Source organism: Hirundo rustica, chromosome 15, assembly GCF_015227805.2.
Source record: "Hirundo rustica isolate bHirRus1 chromosome 15, bHirRus1.pri.v3, whole genome shotgun sequence".
NCBI classification, from domain to species: domain Eukaryota; kingdom Metazoa; phylum Chordata; class Aves; order Passeriformes; family Hirundinidae; genus Hirundo; species Hirundo rustica.
Genome location: NC_053464.1, coordinates 2399237 through 2421880, shown reverse-complemented (window position 1 = coordinate 2421880; position 22644 = coordinate 2399237). Strand labels below are relative to the sequence as shown.

At 44.7% G+C, this 22644-nt stretch overlaps 1 protein-coding gene across 4 annotated transcripts in view; it reads right to left on the bottom strand.

Annotated features, from left to right (window-relative positions):
- The window catches only part of CREBBP (CREB binding protein), a 95555-nt gene that overhangs the window by 50350 nt on the left and 22561 nt on the right, over positions 1 to 22644 (bottom strand). For all 4 annotated transcript variants that reach the window (XM_040078712.2, XM_040078715.2, XM_040078713.2 and 1 more), the window contains one exon: positions 6967 to 7143. In XM_040078712.2, coding sequence (XP_039934646.1) covers positions 6967 to 7143 — 177 coding nt within the window. The remainder of the gene's footprint in view (positions 1 to 6966; positions 7144 to 22644) is intronic.

Below are 22644 nucleotides of genomic sequence, written 5' to 3'. Positions count from 1 at the left end.
ACAGAACTCTGCCTCAGCTCCACTCTATAGAGCATTATGGTTCTAAAATACTTTTCTTCTTCTGTAATTTCTGTTTATTTCCGTGGGTTTTTTCCATCTCCCTGATAGAAGAATGTGACTTTCACTGTATAAGGACAAATCCTGCATTTAAAAAATGTCTTTTAGTTCTATAAGAGAGGTTTGAAATCAACAGCAGATCTTAGTGGGGTTATTAAGAATCCACTGCCACAAATCCCACACATGGGTACATTAAGGTGAAACACCCCCAAACTTCTTCAGTTCACTTCCAACCACAGGTTTGAAGTGTGATCCTGAGGGGCCCTTCCAGAGAAGGGACCTGGGCACAAAGTGAATACACACAGGAACTGTAAATCTCAAAGATCTTCTAATCAGCAACATTTCTATCTGAATTAAGTGTTCACAGTGTGACCAACTCCAATAATGAGTATCCCTATACATTTCCAGTAAGACTCAAAAAAGCCCTTCCTGCCCATAGGATTTGCAGGAATGCTTTAGTAAGTGCTGAAGCAGCTCTGAACAGCCCAAGGAGCATCATTCTGTCCCAAAACTGAGGGAGAGCTCAAGCAGCAGCTACTGGGTGGCACCAAGGCCAAAGGCATTCCCAGTGCAGGTGCTTGAAGACCAGAGCTCCACTGGGAAAGCGACACAGAACCAGTTGACACTTCCTGCAATTCACAGAGATGGTGGTTTCCCTGGTTCCACCAGTTACTCTCAACAGGCATGGAACGAGCAGCCTGGTCCTGTCCAAACGGGAGGGATCCTTCTGAGCCCAGAACACCAGGATCTGCTTTGGCCCCAGAGGCTGGAGGGGCCGTGCACAAACGGGCTGGGACAAGCACCACAAACACTTGCATTTGTGCCCCAAAACCCTGAGGTGCTGCATTTCCTCACCCAAGGAGCAGGAGGAACCAGAATCTGAGTCTGAATGGTGACCAGAAGACTCCACAGGAGAGGAAAAGAGGCTTCCTGAACTGGACACAACCTCAGAAGGCCATCCTGCTGTCTGGAGAGAGGTAAAGGATGTCAGCCTGTAGCACCAACCTGAGCACTGGCAGTGCTCTAGGAAATGAGGAGAGGCAGGAAGATATTCAGCTCCTGAATACAGAGCCAACATAATCACAGAATAACAGAACCATTTAGCTTGGAAGAGCCCCCTGAGATCATCAAGTCCAACCTGTGTCCAATCCCCACCTTGTCACCAGCCCAGAGCACTGAGTGCAATGTCCAGGCTTTCCTTGGACACCTCCAGGGATGGGGACTCCAAACCTCCCTGGGCAGCCTGACAACCTTTTTTGGGAAGTAATTCCTCCTGATGTCCAACCTGAACCTCCCCTGGAGCAGCTTGAGGCTGTGTTCTTAACACAAAGAACATATTTAGAGCTCAAGATTTCTTTCAAAGCTTTGGCACTGACATGGATAAAGGCAGAGTTTTCACGTCAAGGGTAAACAGGAATATTTTCAACTTCCCATTTCCACCCCTTAGGGTGGTGAATGAACCTGCAAACCCATGACAACCTCAAAGGTGAGAAGGCTCCTATGGTCAGGCCACAGAAAGAACCTTTGCTGTTGGTCAGTGCACTTAGCTTTTAATTGCTAAAGGAATTTTGTTTTAAAACCAGCAAAGGTCTCAATTCTACGCCATTGAGTTTGCCAGACATCAAGACTGGATCAGCAGCTTTCTTAAGGATACACTTGTGGAGTTTTATCTCCCCATCTTTCTGATTTGCAGGACCAGCAAATGCCTAGAAACATACTGAAGAAGTGGTTCAAAGTACAAAAACGGGACAAAATACAGGAAAAGGTGCAGACAGATTCCAGCTCTTACATAAAGGAAACTACCTGAGCAAAATATTGAGGGGTTATATATACATAAACCTCAGTATTTTAGTGGGGGACAAAACAGCCTGAGGAATGAGGAACATTAAAAATGCCAGCTAGCAAATCCTGAATAGAAAAAAGGGTAAAGCACAAACGAGAAGTCAGTAAGGGAAGGAAAGCCATGCTGCTGGAGTGCTGGCTATGGAGCACCTCCGCTGCTGGAATGGAGCACAGCAATGGATACTCTCCACCCCTTGTGTTTGCATATGGGGGAAGGGAGAGTGGAACACGGGCCAGAGCATCGGGAAAAGATTAATTCCTCTTTGTCAGCTTTTGCCAGCCTGGCACTGTATTTACAGATGATGCAAAAACTAAAATATTCCACCATTCAAAGCAATCCACGTCCCCAGGATGAACTCCTGCCCTAAGGCGAGACAGAGATGCTCTGCTCCCAACAAAACAACGTCCTTTCCCTGGCACTGAACACTATCTCCTGGGTTTGTTTCCAGGTTATTAAGATCTTCTCCTCTAGACCTAAGTAGAGCCTTTTCCCAGCTGCTCACTGCTGTAAACCAGGTGGGATTTTCTTGAGGAAGGGAAGGAGTGAGCTTGCCTGTGAACAAGAAACCGAATTTCAGAGTGGAGGTCAGGGCAGGCACAGGGAAGGTGAGCACAGCCCACAGCAAGCCCAGCAGAGACTGGGAGAAAGCTGAAGAGAGCAGCAAGCAGACACTCAGCATGCTGCCAGTGCAACAGCCACAGACCTTTCCACAGGGAAAGAGGAGAGTGGCTGTTCTGCAAGAGAGGAAAAAACCACAGAAAGGGTCAGGACACAGGCCTTCCTCCCCAGAAGGGCACAAGAGTTAAGTGATTCTTCATAAAGCCTTTTCTTTCTGGTCTCTAGAAAAAAATACCAGTTGTCTATTTTAAGTAGCTACAGTTCTACTTGCTCTAATTAAAGCTGGCCTCTCAGTTTAAAAGCTTTCTTCCTCTCCCTCAGAGGTCTGCAGCAAGGCACACCTGAGACATTCTCACCCCCCAGTCACTTCTTCTGTCTTCTGATCAAAATCTGTTATTACAGAAATCCATAGGACATAAAAAGAAACAAAGAACACAACAGAGAGTTCCTGACGCAGTCTAGCAAGAGATGGGGGGGGGAAAAAAAGCACAGGAGAAGATGTGCTGCTCCAATTCTAAGTCAAGAATTAAAGAAAAACCATTTCCTTCTCTTCCAAAAAGCAATATTCTCTCAACTCCATCTGCTGGTCACAGGGATAACTGTGAAACCATGCTGGTGTCTGGAAGCCAAACTTCCCCCATTGTGGCTCCTAACCCATGCAGAAATACCAGATTTACTGGTAACTCCACGAAGGAACCATCCACCACCACCCTTGGAACAGGCAGCACTGCAGGGAGTGCAAAGCTCCAGTGAGCTCAGTGGAAAAGCCTCACAGGGCTGCCCCCACAGCAGCTCCTCCTGGAGCCTGTGCACTCCAAAACCAGAGGCTGCTGCCTCCCAGACTGGCTGCACCCCACGCTGAGAGCCCCAGAGCAGAGCGTGGCTCGTTTCCACAGCCCAGGGATTGTGCATGATCTCAGCCCAGCACAGCACAGCCCGTCCTCCATCAGAACCATTTCAGCAGCACTGAAGCTCAGTAATGTGCCACCAAAACTTCCAACCTCAGAAGAAACGTTTTTCTTTTGGAAACAAACCTTTCACTCAAGTTTTCAAGCTGCCTGCTCTTGTAAAGGGAACTGGTTCTGTAGCAGGCTACAGAATTCTGTAGTATCAGAATTCAGAGTTATGATTCAGTATCAGTATCAGGATTATGCAGAATTCTGTAGTAGCCCCACAAAGCAGGAGCTAACATGCTGCTGGAATCACCGTTAAAGAAAACAAACAAAATCAATCCATCCTGCTGGCACTGAAAATTAATACCTTAATGCTGACCTCTTAATCATTTTAATACCATAAGGTTTGTTCTTCTTTTCTAATTAAAGAGATTAATCCAAACTTGCTTCTCAGGGTGTAGTGTAAGGTCATGCCTGGAACATGGGCTGCAGTGAACTAACAATTCAGAGACCCATTTACTGGGCAGGCAGGGGGGGGACGGGAGAGTGCTGCTCTCAGGAGAGTGGTAGCCTGAATTTGGATCAAAAAATCCAAATCCACAGCTGCAGCACATTTGTCCTGGCTGCCAGGGTTATGCCTGGCAGTGGGAAAAGCCCTGGTTACTGCTGGGAGACAGGGGTGACACACAGTAATGATTAGAATAATGTGCGTTACGAATCATCTTTTTACTCTTTTGCAGCACACATATAAGGTGTAAGGCTGAAGACTGAAAGCAAAATTTAAAAGTACTTCAGTTTTCAGGACTTAGGGGTCCTCAGACAGTGGCTGCACCTTTCTGCTTCCTCTTCTCTTGTTGAAATACCCTTTGTGGTAACCACAGTGTTCAGTGCCATGCTGCAATCTCATTTCCTGCCTCAGACAGGCCACACACCACCAGTGTCTTCATTCACGTGGGGTTGTCTCTCACATGGAACAGTACTTTGGGGGCCCTTTTAAGATAAGGATAGTATAGAGGGCTGGTTTAGCAAGATATGTGGTTGCACTCATCCCACAAAGGACCCTGAATGGGGGGTTTTTTTGGTTTTGGTTCGTTCTTTTTTTTTTTCAATAGGCAGTTGTCTTTCACTTGCTGTAGCGATGGAGTCTGAACTGATCCTCCACGGGTTCATTTTTGGTCAATGTTAACACAATACCCTTTTCCACATCACTGCTGCCTCCCTCAGGGAACAGGACAGGCCGTGTCTCCAGGCCAAGCACATTAAATAAACCATCATCTCCAGGGACCCAAAGCATCCCAGGACACAGAAATGGCAACGGGATTGCAGCAAGAATGCACGGCAGGACTGCTCAAACGCTGCAGCTCTGCTCTGGGGACCTGCCTCTGTCACCAGCTGCTTTTCACAAGAGCCACTTGGGTCACGTTTTGGTTGCCCAATGTGAGTGACAGATGTCACTCAGATGTCTGTTTCTGTAACTCATGGAACTGCTGGGGATGTTGTTTTATCCCTAGGCAATGCCTTAACATATGAAGTAAGGTTTAGCAAGCCAGAGCCTACAAACCTCAAGTGCTGAGTCAGCAGATTCTGCCAGTCTTACTCTACTTGTGCCTCTGTGCTTAAAACTGGGGCAACACATCTTTATCTCAGAGAGGTGCTGTGAAAATGAACTAATCCAAAGTACGTGCGTGCTCCAGTGCTGCTGCCACAGGAAAGAGCGTTTGGAAATGACCAAGTGAGATACATCACAACACACAGCCAGCAATGCCCACAGCTACACACCCAGCTGCAAAAACAGAACTAAATGTCGACTGTGTGCTCTTTCCAGGGCCTCTGCTCATATTGTTCACTGAATAAAGCAAAGTCCCTGTGGAAGGAATAACATATGGCCATGGATGTGCTATTACCAAATAATTACGCTGTCTTACCCACTGTTGCCAAATAAAGGTTAAATTCTAACAAGTGTGACATTTCTTATAAAGTTCTTGGCTTTGCAATAGAAATGTTTAGATGGAAAATTCAGTTTTTGAAGTTACACCCCTGTCAGGACCACCACACCTCTAATCCCCACGTGAGCTGAGACCTTTGGGCTCCACAGTACCAATGTCTGCTGGCTGAAACGCCCATTACTCTCTGTGTTGGGGTGAGGAAAAAGAAGATATATTGCACATGCAAAGCTTTTGACCCCTGAGAAACAAAGACAGACGGTTCTGATTGTTCTCTCAGTTGGTATTTTTGACATTTTAAAACTGCAATTGATACTACTGGGAAAGTTTCCTTTACTTTCCTCTTTCTCTTGGACAGGATGGGAGAAAGAAATCAGTTTTTATTTCTCTCCCATCACTTGACAAGCCTTGATGGCAAATGACTTTTTTATTCCACCTGACTACATCCTATACTAGTAAGTGACTATATTAAGATTCAGACTTTCCCAAACCTGACCTTTAAATGAGCACAAAATTAGGCTTCAAGACCACTCAGCCCCTGAGATGAATACAGCATTCTGGGGAGACCTGCAGGTTCTCTGCAGGATCAGGACAATAATTCACTTGCTTTACACCTCATCCAAAGACTTAATAAACACAATTAGAGTAGTCATGCAGCAAATTGTCTTTTACAAACATTCTGCATGACTGCAACTGGTGTTCTGAACATGGTATTAATCCAGTCACAAGCTCCTTTCCATAAACAGTAAATGACAGATGATATTAAAGAAAGATTTCACAGCGTAACCAGAGGAAGATTAGGAAGCGATTCTCTAAAATCAGGAGAAAAGAGGAAGTTCATTGCATCCTCTCGCCTCTCATACAGAGCCTATTAGTGACAGGCAGGTAGCAAACGCATTGATGGAAGAGCACGCATTGGTTGTGCCAAAAAATAGCTTTTTCAAAAATTTAAATTAAAAAATAAGCAATTTGCATCTTATGGAAGGTCTTACAAGTTTCTATAGTAACTGCTATCATGTATAAGAATATAAAATGCAACAAGCTGGAGTTTCCATAGAAACAACACAAGCAGTTTGATTAATACGCAATATCCCGAGACAAACGGGAATATTTAATTTAACTTCATAAAGAGAACTCTGGTAAACATCATACTATAAACTTGCAAGGCATCCGAATTAGAACTGCTCTTGCAAGCTTGTGACATGCAAGTCATGCACAGGATAAAGTGAGAAGCACCTGGGGTGTTTACCACATCAGTTTCAAAGGATATGAGGTTTCAGGAAGGTGGTGATGTACCCAACTCATTCTAATTGACACACAGAACTTAAAGAAGACATTTTAATCTGGTTCAGAACTAAACATACCAGCCAAAATGAAAGGGTGCAATGCAGTTTTTATAACTGTGATTCTTCAGAAAGTACAATCACCGCATTAAAACGTACACAAGTTTTACATACACACTGCAGAGTGGAAGCGAGGCACCACGGGACAACCCTGATGCTTAAATGACCGTGGAGAAGTAATTTGGTAACGTTGCAGAAGCTGGATCACCCAAGAATTTAGAAAGCACTAGGAAGAGGTACAGAATGCTGGGAGCAGCAGTCCAACTCACCATGTTTGGCACACTGGTGACGGGAGTACTCTTGATGTCGGCAGGGAAGGGAGACAGACTATTGGCCAGGCCTGGCTTGTTCGGCAACTGAGGATTCACCCCTGCAGCTCCCATCTGCTGCCCTCCAGTCTGACTGAAAGGCTGCCCAAAGGGAGTAGTGTTACCTGTCATTCCCAGCTGCAAGAGAATGAATGAATGAAATGATTAGAATTTTCGTGATTCCGAAGGGAGATTAAAAAAAAACCAAAAAACAAACAAAACCAAAACATATGTCAAATATCCATCTTTGCATTCGCAGAGACAGAATTCCAGTTTAAGTTTCTCAGTATTAATTTCTCGGTATTAAATTCGCAATTTCCCAACTTCTACCAAGTTAAAATATAACCTAAAGAGATGATTTACAAATGTATACAGCTGTGTGGGGCTGAAGTCTTGCAATTCAATTCACAAAATCAAAGGAAAACACACCATCATCCTTCTCGATCCACGCTAACAGAAATTACTTTTTCCAACACTACAGGAACCTTGGAAGACCAAACAAACTTCAAATCCTGTGATACTTTGTGCATTCTGAGCACAAAGCATGACTTTGCACACAGACAGATGGGAAGGGAGGGGAATGTATGGAGGCATCGTGCAAATGGTTATCAACTTATGTTTTGGTACTTGAGGAGAAGTGTCTGAGCAGAAAGATGTCTAAGACTGACAGCTCTAACAAATGACACCCCGAGAACTCCCCAAGACTAGGAAACAGAAACACAACTCCCCAAGTGACTGGAGAGAACATTGTGCATCCAAAGAGCCACTTGGCCTGCAGGATGTCCCCGTGGTGAAACCTCCTCTACTGGAACCACAGAATCACCGAAACTGGAAAAGATCTCCACGACCATCGAGTCCCACCTGGGACCCATCACACCTTGTCACCCAGCCCAGAGCCCTGAGTGCCACGTCCAAGTTCTCCTTGGACTCCTCTGGGGATGGGGATCCCACCACCTCCCTGGGCAGCCCCTTCCAATGCCTGACCCCCCTTTGTGGGAAGAAATTCCTCCCATGTCCAACCTGAACCTCCCCTGGCACAGCTTGAGGCTGTTCCCTCACCCTGCCCCCTGTTCTGTGGGAACAGAGCCCAGCCCCCGCGGTGCCCACCCTCCTGTCAGGGAGCTGCAGAGTGAGAAGGTGCCCCCGAGCCTTCTCCAGACTGAGCCCCCTCAGCTCCATCAGGACCTCCCACAGAAGCTACTTAACAGATCAATCCCATTTGTTCACCCCCCTGCCTCACCCTGGGAGAATTTCTAGGTGACTTTACGACCTGGTCCTAAATATTAATCCAACCACTGAGAAAAGTCTTTATTTGAAAACAGTAAATTCTATTTTCCTCTTCCCTTTACCTCTCCAGCCATTCCTTCCTCAACACACAGTGGTGTCCTGGTCTCTCCCCTTCCCCTGGGATTCAGGGGGACTGTTCCCAGAGCTGGAGAAGGCCTGTTCACATCAGCTTATCACTGAACAGCCTCATAATGAGCCATTATTCAGGGGTTGCTTTTTATGCTTACAGGAATGGGGCTGAACGAGCAGTTGAGGAAGCAGCAGTTACAGCAAATTACAGCGGGGCAGGGTCCAATAAACACAATTTGCCTGGGCCTTGTCCTCTGTGTCCCTGTACTTTGTACCCTCTGCTTCAGACAGCTGGCCCTGCCACTCTCCAAGCAGTTTCATGTTAGGAAAAGCTCCCTTTCGCTGCATCCTGCCCAGTGACAGGCCCAAATCTGGCAACATTCTTCACTGTACAAGACGTTCTATCTTTACACATTTAAAAAATCCCAAAAGCTGTTACTTTGCAAAATATGAGGTTATCAAATATGTGCTGTGTCCCAGAGTAAAGCTGAATAATTCAAATAAGTAATACCAAAAATTAGCATCTAAAGTTTAAGCCCAAGATCGCCTTTAAAGAGAAGTGGTGTTAGCAACTATCACACTGCACGAATAGCAAGAATTTAATTTTCTGTATTTCTGTTTGTTTTGCAGACCGCATGTTCAGAAAAAAAATTAGTTTAATTATTATTTATTACAGCACAGATTTTGGCAGTCTTCTCTGAAGAATTAATAGAAAGTATTTAATAAAATTACCCACTCAACCCACTATTTCAGACAAGGTGTAAGAAAGTGTCATCTGATAATGACAGCTGTTCATTAATGCTATAAGGGTCTATCAGATCAACAGCGAAGAAAATTTCTGAAACCAAAAGTGAGATTCTGAGAAAGCTTAGGAGAACTACCGAAACCTTTCAGAAGCCAGAAATAGGAACATTAATTCTGGGGCTGTTAGTTAGTTTCCTCATGTCTAATTCCCAACTACAAACTTCCTTGTTGGAACGACTTTGCCCTTCGAGTCTTCCCTGAACTTGCTTGAAAGTTTGGAGGAGTTTTTTTTTTGAAAGAGCAGAAGAGAGATTTTCTTTGGGCAATGAGCAAATTTTACCTCAAATTTAAGTTCTTGCTCCAAAAGAAACAGAGAGGTGTTCTCACCTCATTATCAGGAAATATTAACACTTTTTTATTAAAGGAAGAATGTTTAAAAATAGATCTTTAGGAAAAATATGAGAAATATGAGGCTCTGCAATCCTAACAGGTACCACCACGTGGTTGCTTCATTTTATTTTAACATTTCTTTTCCAAGAGATCTTGTTATTACATAGATCACAACTCTGTACAACAACAAAGCAACCTTTCAAATCTTCCCAGCTGAGTGCTTAATAGGATGAGGATAATTCTTCCTACTCTAGGTGGTCATTAAGTAATAAATACTTGATTGAAATTTTAAGAAATGCTTGGCTGTTCTTCGAAATCAGCTGGAAGCAGAGTAGCTTCCAGCTGAAACCTTGTATTTTGGCTATCCTGCTCTCTGCCACATTGTATTTCAATGTTGAAAGCTGGGGGGGGGGCAAAAAAAAAAGAAAGAAAAAAAAAGCAGCAGCATAATTTAGTAACATTGTAAAACATTAGACATGCCTTTTTAACCTACACTTCGTTTGAATAGTCTGAATAAGTGGAAATACCTTCCTTAGGTAGCAACCCCTGAAGTAAATACGGAAACAAAAATTAGGAGGTGTCATCCACAAGACGAGTTCATTAAAACTGATAGATGTTTGTGGTTTCAGGGGGGTTTAAACTCATTTTTTTTTTCTAGGAAGCATACAAATTAACAGGACTGTGATATCCAGAGAGTAAGAGCACATGTGAGATGTGAGAGCTGCTCGAACAACTCTTACCCATTTTTAAAAGTTTCCAACCAAGCCTGGGGTCAGCAAGGAGTTTCAGCGGCAGAACAACCCGCTGCCAAACAGCATTAGGACCCACAGAGCCCCAGAGCTGCTCCTGCTTCCCTGAGGAGCAGCTCGGAATTGCTTCCAAACACAGCCAGGTAGGGACTCCAGCAAAGCCAACCACTGCCAGCTCCTCCCTGGTGGGAAGGCAGCAAACAGGAGGTGGAAGGAAAGGAAGAATCGGGCAGATCCCAGAGTATCGCACGCTGAAAGACGCCCCAGAGAGCGAGGCATAAACTGCAGCTCCTGGGTAATCATCTGAATGCTGAGCCCAGTGATTTCTGTGGGACTTTAAACCATGGCTGACTGAGATCTCAAAAAACAACTGGTAAATATATGCACAAGACAGAGCCTACACCTTGTAAAGACTTTATCCTGCTTGCTTATTCTGCAAATGGAAGCTGGAGGCTCTGAGCAAAGGACTCGGAAGGCTTGAACACCCCAACTCCCGCCCCTGCTTCCAGGTTTCTGCCAGGCAGGTAAGGGAAGGCAGATACTCAGAAGACCTTTGTTTTTCATATTTCTGAAACAGAACTCTGATCCCAAACCAGCTCGTTCAGGGGAAGATTACCAGGCAATTAAAAGCCACCAAAGAAGATAAACCAGCAAGAACGCTGGAGTTTACAACCTGGTAAGAATGGTCATTTTCATAGGGAACTCTGAGCCATCACAAAGATTTGTATTTGGCTTAAAGCTTGTTAAATTTACTTTTCTAAAAAGAAGGAAAGCAAAGCGCAATCCAGTGTGAGTTGTTTCTTTTTCCACCTGCATGGAGCAGGCATGGATGTGCATCACAGGGCTGCTCCACCTTCCATCCAGTGCCTCTGTTACACCAAAAGCTGAAAGCTTCTCTCTGACAACCTGGGTTATGTCGTTCACTCCCATTTTGTTCTAAGCTCATGGATGTTCCCTACATGTTGCCTTTGCTCCCCTCCATCATTTAATCTCCTTTTTCTTCCTGCCACCATTTTCAGCAGCCTGTTCCCTGCACTCCATCCCATGGTGGCTCCTTTCATCCCACCTCATCCTCTGCAATTCACATCTCGTACTTGTTTCTGTGCCTCAATTTTGGGCAATCCTGCTTCTTTTGCCTGGCTCTTTGTGGTCACAGCTGCATGAATGCTGATGGAGTAGAGCAGACTTTCCCAAAAAAAGGTGTTGCTCTGTTCCACCAGCTGCAGTGGGAGAGATAAAGGGGTGTATCCCAAATTCGAGTTAAGGCTAGAGGCGCCTCAAGAAGGAACACGATTAATGCAGGACGCCACCTTAAGCACATTATTTCTGCTCTGAAACAGTTCTCAGAAATATGATAATGACACTCTCCTTTAATGGAAAAGAAGCATTTAATTTAATAATTCTGCTATCCCAGGAAGACAAGTAGATTCTGTTCCCTTTTTTATCACTATGGCAACTCTCTAAGATACTGGAATCTATTACCAAGTGTGGATAGGAAATAGGGTATTTCACTCTACTCTCATAAGCCAAGGAACGTACAAACTTCCAAGCTGAAAAACCCCCCCCAGCACTTAAAACCTTTGTTCAGCTGCCTTGGACTACACAGGAGCCATCACACTGCAGTGCTCTGAGCAGCAGCTGTGGGAGGTGCTTCTCCTGTTTTGCTTCTTAGTTCTCTTCAAAGCAGAACAGCAATTCCATTTCCTCTAGTTCCTGGAGTTTCCTAGATTTATAGAGGAAGCCTGTGACCAAACCTACAAACCTCACCTGAGGGTACAACTCAGAGGTGACTTGACACAAGTGAGAAGTTCACTAATCTAATCCTGAAGACATCTTTCGGAGCAGACTGGATCTCCACACTGTGCTGTTCCTTCTGCTTTTAAAGCTTTCTTTTTGCCTCCTGCTTTTAGCAACACTGGCACACCACAGCGTTCCTTCCTCCAGCCCAGCATCAAGGAGATGGGTTATGCTCCCTCTTGTACACCAGATGTTCAGGCTGGAAATAAACTCTACCCTTCCCTCCTCTCCTTTGAGTTTTTACCAAGTGTGCCCTCACCTCCACCACCCCAGCTCTCACTCCTGCAGTCCAGGGTACTCCATCACTGCATTTCTCCAGGGCTCCCAGGACATGCAACCGACACAAAAGGCTGCAAACCCCACTCCTGTTACAAGCACATCATTTCCTACTCCCTTTTTTAGCTTCCTCTCCAACACACTGTCAGAAATCTCACAAGTGCATGCAGCTATGCTGCCTGCAATCCCCTTTTCCTTTGGGAGATTCTGCTCTCTTCTGTTGCCCCAGCTCACTTTTCACTCCAGAGTTTCCAAATTTAATAAAAGGTCTGCCAGGACAGACTGAGTTCAGCCTCAATTTTCCTGAGAGAGAAAGCACCTGCATTTATAAGCACGTGCTAAGTGTTCCTGGGTTTGTATCTTATACCACCACTACATACCTAAAATTAATGCCATAACTTTTTTTTTTTTTTAATTAGCTGGTCCAGATAAATTAGTCAAAAAAACCCCCCAAAACTACCCAAACAAAAAACCCAAAGCAACAAACTTCTCTCCAAGTTAAATGTTGATTTTCATTAAATTTTGAAGCACTGACTCAGTACAAAAATGGAAGAAGGCTACTCTGGCCAAGTATTTAAAACCAAAACAATATCATGAGATTGGACTGAGCTGACAACAGAAAAAATACTGAAAGGTTGATACGAGAATCAAAGAACTCAGAGCAGCATGGTCTCAGTGGAAAATAAGCCTGGCTGAAGTAATCTGATTATGATCCAATCCTATAAACTAAAAATAGTTATTGTTAATATTCAATTCAGTATCTGCTGGATTTTTTTTTTTTTTTTTTTGACTAAAAAACAGCCTGGAAAGAAAGGAAGCAAACGAGACAAGCTTGGCCAGACTTCGAAAGCCATGAATCTGCAAAATGCTTGAAGAAGAACAAATGTGAGCTCTCAATATGCCAACGGGAGGGACGAAAAGACAATTGGATAAGTGGAAAGTGCCATCGTTATGTGTCTGGAGCGATGGGAACGCTGCTGCAACGACGACCAACACGCTGTAGCAATTCAGGAATGACAGGTAAAAATGACAGAGTCCAGAGAGGCCTCAAGCAGCGTTCAAAGGACTAATGGGCATGGCCAAAGACAGGCTAATTGCAGTCTAATAGCCTAATTTATTTAGCTTACTATTTAAGCTTATTAATTTGCTTATCTTATTAAGGCAAGGACTGAAGTGATTCTAAAGTACTGATTTTGGGAATAAAAAGGTGACAACACAAATATTTTCTGTTTAGCAAAGACACATCAACAGGTAGGAGCTGAAGCTTCAAAGCCAAAATCAGAAAAAAATGGGACTAAATACCACTGAAATTGTTAAGATTATACTAATGTTTTATTTAAATAGTATGTGCTTCTACTCATCAACAGGAGTTAGTTCACAAAAATCATAAGGCATCTAAACAGGGGTATCCTGTCTTTGTACCACTGTTATTTTCATACGCTTTAGTCTTTATAAAATGGAACCTTATAATTGAAAGGTAGTTACAAATTCTCTGCTTGTCCAGAAACAACACAGAAAGATGAGAAGAAAAAAACTCTCTGGAAGCAAAAATAATCTGAGACCTTGACTAAAGTCCATTAACCAAAGCCAGGGACCAAAGTTCAGGAAGGCAGCGGTGCAGAACAGAAGCCAAAAAAAAATGAATCAAACTGTTGCACCCTCCTCTGCACCCCAGCACTGTGAGCATGGCTGAGTGCAGCTCCAGGTGATGGCTCTTGTAAAGACATGAGATCACAGGCAGGATGGACTGCAGCACAGAATTCCATCCACTCACTCAATCCTGCAGCAATTAAGTCGCCTTTTCAGACCGACATTGATTGCAGGATCACAAACTGGTTATATTGTTAGTTAGGCATCCTAGGGAAACTGCACATCTCCTCCCCTCCCTCGGATCAATTTTTCTCTAATCACTTTGGAAATCACTGGTCAATTTGACCCATTTTTCTTAATGGCCTCACAGATAATTAAGTTTCCAAGACTGCTGAGCAGAGAGATGGACAGGTAGATTATGACACAGCCCTGGTTCTGACCAGGACAGATATATTTCTGCAGTAGCTGGGAGGGGGCACGTCCAGGACACAGGGGTTATTCTGTACCACCGCCCATCACTGCTGAGGGCAGGAGAATCTCTTCCAGGGAGAAAAGGGGTGTTCTGAGCATTTTGCACGTGAATCATTCGCCTCTCTGTTTGTTTCCTTATCTCAGCGCTGTTTCTCGCTCCTATCTCAACCCGTGATCTCTGCCTTTGTGCCTCTGGAGCCCAGCGCAGGGGGAGGGGGTCAGGGAGAGGCTGAGCCGCGAGCACCAAACCGGGGAACACCACTCTGAAACCACAGCAGCCTTCCCCGGCACCCAGCGCGGGGCTCCAGGGGCTCAGATAACAACACATCTGCCCAGGTGGGTCGGAACAAACGGATCCGAGCGCCTGCCCTTAGGAAGGGAGCCGCTGGTCACAGGGTTGCTTTGTCTGCGCGTGTGGGTGTGGTGCTTAACCTGTCTCCTTCAGTGCCCATCACAGCACCCCTTTCCAGAGCAAGGGAGAGGGAGCGGGACGGGTTTGTGGCCGTGCTGTGGGATATCAGTTCATGAGACAATAACATCGAGAGCAATGAGGGTCATTTGGATGGGTGTTCAGTGCTGCTCTCCTGCCCTCACCTCGGAACTACCTTTGGGAATCCATTAATAATCGTACACAGACTGTGGAGGGAACAGAAGAGAATTATTTTCCCCAGCTTTCCACCCCCATTTCCTCCTTCAGGCCTGTTACAACAGTTTCTGAGGACTTTTATTTTCCCTCGGATGTTAAGTACGCAATCCACGTGGCAGAAGTTTGCATGGAGTGCGCCACAACCATAGGCCAACTCACCGGCAATGATGTCAATGAAATGAGAACAGACTCCTTAACTCTGGCAATACGAAGATCATCTTTTTTCCTCCCTACCAACCTGTGGAAGGACTGACCAAGACTGTGGACAAATCAGATTGAGCAAACTAGAAAGCAAAAGTCCCATGCGGACACCAGCACAGACCAGAACCTCTGCTACTGGGAACAAGCTGCCCCCAGCTTGAGAGGGGACACACCACAAGGTAACATCTGGTTTTACCAGAGTGCATGGTCACTGAGAGGACATGAAGAAATGGGATGAAAATCCCTCCTCTGCTCTGGCAGCACGAGCACAAGAGCTGAGAGGAAGTACCACCACCACAGAAAATTCTTGGAGGATAAATGCCCCTCCAGTTTACTGGGGGCATGTTCTCAGACAGAATGAAAGGCTGATGTTATTTCACATCCTGTTGAAAAGACCTCTGGTTCATATTAGCAAGGAGAGAGAAATAAGTACCATGATCAGAACTAGAGGGGCCCTGCCCCCAGCCAGGAGGAGAAAAGGGACTGTTGGATCTCTTGGACTGTGTGAATCCATGGCACATCGGATGCACAAGGACATAAGGACACAACGTCCCCCGATGCCGTTGGGATCTGTAGAGGCAGAATCCATCTCTGTTTCTGGGGTGGCAAGGGGGTCCCAACAGCTGATTGTACTGAAAGCTGACGTGAGCCTGACTGGGAATAAATGGCAGAACACCCCATTGTGACTGGTCCAGAGGCCGAAGCAATCCTTGGCATGGATCACCTCAGGAGAGGGTATTTCAAGGTCCCAAAAGGGATCATTGGGCTTTAAGAAGAGCTGCTATGGAGAAGGAGGATTCAACAGCTGAACTCCTTCTCTGGTCTCTCAGAGGACCCTTCTGCTGTGACACTGATGAGCGATGAAGAACAAGTACTGATCACTACCACAACAGTGCCCTGTTGGCAACACAGCACCAGCCAGCCCTGTGGGACCCCACCCATGGGATGGGCTGTGGATTGGAGAGCTGGGAGTGCTCAGCAAGACCTGCTCACCTTTTAACAGCCCTACACAACCAGAGTGCCAGTCCAATGGGAAGTGCAGAGTGACAGTGGACTATGGTGGCCTGAATGAAGTCACCCCATTACTGAGGGCTGGACTTGCCCCAGGGGTAGAAACACAGCTCCACTGCTTGTCATGGACTGATCCAGACGGCACTGGAAAAGGATGAGGCTCCAGAACATTTACAGCACATTGAAAACATCACTGCATGGGACAACAGGGCAGAGGAAGTTTTTTGAAAAAGGGGAGAAGATAATTCAAATCTGCCAGGATTTGCTTTGCGATAAAGCGAAGTGGGGTTAAAGGGCCTTGCTGTAGGTTTTTGGAGGATGCACATCCCAGAGTACAGTCAAATTGTCAGCTCTTTTCATCTTGTGACATGCAAGAAAAATGATTCCAAGTGGAGCCCTAAACAGCAACAAGCCTTGAACAGATCAAACAAGAGGTTGTTGAAGCAGTAGCCCTGGGTCAGTCAGGACAGGACAGGATGTAAAAAACATGCTCTACAGTCCAGGAGAATGGTCCTTCCTGAGCGATCTGGTAAAAAGTACCTGGGCACACTTGAGGATGACCCCTGGGGTCAGGAGTAAGGGATACAAAGGATCCAAGGCCTGTTAGACCCAAACTGAAAAAGAGATCCTGGCAGCCTATGAAGAGATTCAAGCTGCTTCCAAAATGACTGGCACTGAAACACAGCTTCTCCTGGAACCCTGACTACCAGTGCTGGGCTGGATGTTCAAAGGGAAAGTGCCTTTCACACATCATGCCCTGTCAGCTCCTGATGCAGTTTGCAACCACCCAACAGCACACCAGCCCTGGAAGACATCTAGGACTGACAGAACCCACAGCCACAGACAAATGAACTCAACAAATACCATGGAGGGACAGCAAATGACACCCGTGCTTGTTGGAGATGTGTGTGTGTATATATATATATATGTAAAAATATAAATACAAATGTATGTACCTAGGTGGAAGGTGTAAGAATTGGACATGAGTACATGGTATAGAATAAGGGGTAATGTCCTGGTCCAGCCAGGACAGGGTTAATTTTTTACATGGCCAGGACACTGAGTTTATTCTGTACTACCTCATGCCATTGCCAAAAAAAAAAAAAAAAAGGAGTCTCTTCTGGGGAGAAGGAGTCCTGGAGGGAATGGGGGGCAACGATGTTCTGAGCATTTTACATGTGAACCACTTGCCTCCCTCATACACTTTCGTTATTAATATTACTGCTGTTCCTGTTTCTTATCTCATTGCTGCTTCCAGTAAATTGTTCTTATCTCAGCCTGTGATCTCTGCCTTTTCTGCCTCCAATTCTTCTCTCCATCCCACTGCAGGGGAAGTGGGGCCGAGAGAGTGGCAGAACCATTTGGAGACTCTCAGTGGGAGCACTAAATTCAGGAATCCCACCCCTAAACCATGGCAGACTCACAGACTGGCATCTCCATGAAGGAGGGCCGAGACCTCTGCCATCACCCCCTGCACTCAGCAGCAGACACCTTACCCTGGGCTCTCAAGGAGCCACCACCATTGCCAGCATTGTCCTGTCAGCACCTCAGAGATTATCTGAGGACACGGGAGGGAGCTGAAAACTCGACAGGAAACTCTTTAGAAGACCCCCGTGGTGGGGGTGCTGTAAAGAACTGCAGCTTCGACAGCGGCAGTGTGAGGACACACAGCCAACCCACTGGGTGTGCTACTCTGATCTGTTCTGACAACAGAAAAACAGGAAGGTCAGAACCACCTTTTTTTCTCACCAAACTCTTCCCACAGCTCTGAACCTGACAAAATAGCTGTAGGAGGAAGTCACAAAGCCTTTTAGTGCACCGCCACTATCCCTGTATTATTCTGGACTTAGTCTATGGTATAAAAGCTAAAACCCAATTCAAGTCCCAGATTAATAATTGAAATTATTTCAGAGAACAGAACATGCCTGTCATAATTAAGGATGAGAGAGAGCAGAGGCATCCTAGATGTGATCTGTTTTGATAAGAGGCCAGATCTTCACAAACTAACAGCAGTGTTGAAGAGTTGCATACGTGAGAGCTTGGCTGTTCAACAGTGTAAATTGCTCTAGTAAAACACATCTGCCACTCACTACTGCCTTCTTCTAAATCCCTGGATTTGCGAGGAAGGATGTTCTCCCTTCTTCCTCCTGCTGTACCACTGACACAGCAGCGTGTGATATAAAATGCTAAGGGCTGAGGAGTCAGTAACTATTTCCACCCTTCAAGAGCTGCTGCAAACTCTGATGCTGTTTTCTCTGAATGCCTGAGATGGAACTTTAGGGTTCCACATCATCAATAGCCTGAGAGCCTGTGCACAAACACTCCAACCCTTGCAGAGCCACAGCTACTCAGCATCTCTCATGCTTCACCCAAAATGCCCAGTTACATCACTGAGATGTTAGGGACACTTTTCTTCTCTCTCTCTCGTTTTTATTTTAGAAAATAGAGCAAGTTGGCACAAAATGGGAATTCTGCACTTCCCACTATGACCTATACATCCAAGGAGAATCCTTTGGGTTCAGCATGAAGAGAATGACTGGCTACAGACCCAGTACCCTTCTCCTGCCTCCAGGCAGTCGCTACAGGACAGGGATGACTCAGAATTTCCAGACATGCCATCTCAAACACCCTTCACTTCCCTCTTTTATGGGCCTCACCAAAATCACCCACTTCATACTCCATTATTAGATTAAGCCTTTAAATCCTTTGCCGTCAAATTACCACACCTACCTCAAATCTGGGCTTTCAACACACGAGTTGGTTACAATGCTCAGCATTTTGTTCCCCTTTCCTCTCTTCCCATCCACCGAAATGTTTTTATGAGCAGCACGTCACCTTGTTTGGCTTAAAAAGTTCTAACTTTCTTCCTTTGGATCTTTATTCTCTCTCTCAAGACAAGGAAATCAAACGGTTGGGTGTTTCAGACGCTCAGAAGTTACGAACTGAAGTCTATAAAGTACTGTGAACGAAGGAGTCAATCTGCTCTAGGTAATGGAAGACCTAAGAAATTCAGACTGACAGGCAATTCAGCTGCTTTTAATGCTGTTAGTGATTGTGAAAGAGGACAGGGCTGCTTTCGTAACGCTTACTTCTACTTCCCAGAGAGGTAACACAGAGACAGGGACCTGTGCCTTGCCATGTGCACACTTCACCAGCGGATCCCAGGTGAGCAGAACACACACGAGCTCCGGAGCTGCTATGATCTGGCATCAATCCTCCAGAGTTAATCCCTCCTCAGCCCTGTGTGCTGCTGCCACGACTCCCAGCAGCGCTTTGCTCACAGACTCAGCACCAAAGAGCAGCTTTCCAGCGGGCACAGGCCGAGGACTTCGCTCTTTGGACTCTTATCTCCCTCCGGAATGAGGCCCAAGCCTCCAGCACGAAGCAAGGTCCACCTCAGCGATTACGGCTTCCGGAGAAGCGCAGAAGACAGGTCCAGGAGGAACTCGTGTTCGTTTGTGAAGGGGAAAGACAGGCTTTCTTTACTACACTGGCATCATCTTGCATCTGTTTACTGACAAAAAAACCCCCTAAGTCTCTACTAATTGCTGTTTCATCCTATAGTAATGTGTTCCAAAAGAAAGTCACCATGGCGCTTGGAATGTATATTGCCAGAGGGACAGATGGAGAGGCAAGGAAAAGATTAATCATTTTATGGAAGAAAGCCAGTGGTGTCACCAAAAAACAAAAAAAAAATTAATTCAGTCTCAGTGCAAGAATGGTGGCAATGATGTTATCTGAGCTGAGGTGAGAGCGCTCATCTAAACCAACCTGCAGGTTTGGCAGCCTGACAAAACATTCAGTTAAAAATACCCGCTTTTAAGTCAGTAACAAGAAAGCCTTAAAATGTAACATTTCAACAATCAGCTTTGAGAATTAAATCATGATCTGGCTACCACTGTTCAGAGGAGGCCAAGCTCCAAGTCTCCCATCACTTTAAGCTAATTGCTATAACCAAGGCCTACCACAACAGATTCATGAAGCAATTACTGCCTTGCTCTTCAGCAGTAAATTAACTCAAATTAAAATACTCAAATGTCCAGGAATAACTGTAATTTACTTCATCCTTTATTACTAAAATTTGGTAAAAGTAGAAATAAAATTCTTAAAATCCCATTAAAAAGAAGCCAGGTGTTTTATTACCGCTTGTAATAAGATGTGAAATTCTCTTCCGAGGGTTTCACAGAGGCCAAAGAAGAACTTCAGTACACCAAGACCTTTAAAAAAATGAACCCATGTTTCCCCACAATTACTGAAATAGGAAAGACAAAATTTAATGGGAAAACTTTCTTTACAAATGCCTGGATATATAGAGAACAGATTCTTAATACACTTAACTAGAAATCAACTTTTCTCAGGAAAAGAAAATCAAATGATCATATGCTAACACTGTGTACATGACTGAAGAAAGAAAATGTCTCCAAAATTCTGCACAAGCCTGAGTACAAACACAATGTAATCTACTACAATTTCTGCACTCAGCATCACTGTTGTACTTATGAATCAAAATAAAGCTTAGAAGGTTTACTTTGTAATGAATGTCACCTCTGCAAACAACAACTTCAAAGCTCTAATGGATAATTAGCCACAATTGATCAATGCATTCCAATTGCTTCAAGAGCTTTTGTAAGTGCCAAGCAGAGCAAGTGGCTTTCTTCAGATAAACAAGAATTGTTCTTAGTATACAAGAACAGAAACTTAACCAGAACCACAAAATTAACTGTAGATGTTTCAAAGGATTGTTTCACCAAGAAAATCTGGTTTGGACATGAAGAATAATTCAATAATACTTAAGAAGAGAATTTTGAAAGGCTGAAATTCACTGAAGATATGCCCCAACAGATACCCAATTGTATAATCACAAACCAAAATTTTTATGAGTTAATTCCAGAAGAAGCTTCAGTGTGTACTAAAACACGTTTATGGTTACACCCAAACAGCTTTCTAATGCAGGTTCCCAACTGAGTATCCCTGTCCTCCCCTAGTTCCTGCACTTCATCATCATTAAGCTAAATTAAAGTTCAGGAACAGTAGTGATAGGCAAGGGGCAGTGTCTTCAAACTGAAAGAGGGGAATTTTCCATTAGACATTGGAAAGAAATTCTCCCCTGGGAGGGTGGGCAGGCCCTGGCACAGGGCGCCCAGAGAAGCTGTGGCTGCCCCTGGATCCCTGGCAGTGTCCAAGGCCGGACAGGATTTGGAGCAGCCTGGGATGGTGGAAGGTGTCCCTGCCCATGGCAGAGAGTGGCACTGGATAAGCTTTAAGGTCCTTCCAACCCAAACTATTCCATCATTTGTGATTCTATAAATGTAGATTTCTGAATCAAATTCAACCCCATTTCTGCACTCCTTCCTTTATTTCCTGCCCTGTGGATATCAACCTTTCAGCCTGTGCCCAACAGGCCAGAATTGCCAGCTGTGTGTGCCAGCACCTCAGCGGTTCAGAAGTGCCTATAGCGGGCTGGAGACAGCCAAGGAAAGGGAGAGCACGTCATGCTCCAAAAATTGAGCATTATAAGGAATAAGCTGTTTTGGTAAAAGAAAACAGTAGCAATATTTAAGAAGTTCTTTTCCCATTTATCTCCCAGCAGCTGGCCAAGGATACATTATCAAGCAGCCCATGGAATATGGTATTCCACAGAGGTGGCAGAAAAGGCAACAGTAGCTCTGAGGAGAAACAGCAATGGGAAAAAGTATCTCCAAAATATAATGAAGAGAGATATTCTGTGTCCTTCCTTTACACTGTACACTATCCTTGACAGACACGACTCCGAAATGAAAAGGGGAAACACTGAAGGGAGAGGCTGTGACTCTAAAAGCAACTATTCTTTTTCAATGCAGACCAGGGAGAAAAATCAAATAGGCAAGAAACAAACTCACACTACAGGTTACACTAAATACATGAAAAGAAACAAAAATCAATATTGCTTACTCCAAACAACTACTTAGCACAAATATCACAGCCTGACATTAACCATGGAGAAATGTAACTATTAATAATTTATACTGTTAAAATAATTTAAAAATTACTTTAAGAGCCAAATATATTCGTTTTGAAACACCACGGTGACTTTACACACTACTGTGACATTTCCAGTCCTTCTATAAAACACGCTCTCCTTGAAGATTTAACAATACCCATGAAGCCAGTGAAACAATTCTGACCAGGCTTTTAAGCAAAGAAACATCTGATGGTTGTCTTTAAACAGGATTAAAGTCGAGCAGTTTAACAAACCAGGCCTGTACACACATTCTCCCCTGACAGCAGCTGCACAGAGGATGATCCAGAAATGTTTTTTAACCCAAGATGCCCCATATCAGACTAAGGGAGCCACCACTGTTTGTTCCAAGAGAGAAATCTCATCTTCAACTGGTGGTGTTCCAACACTCGTCCATTACCAGGGTACAA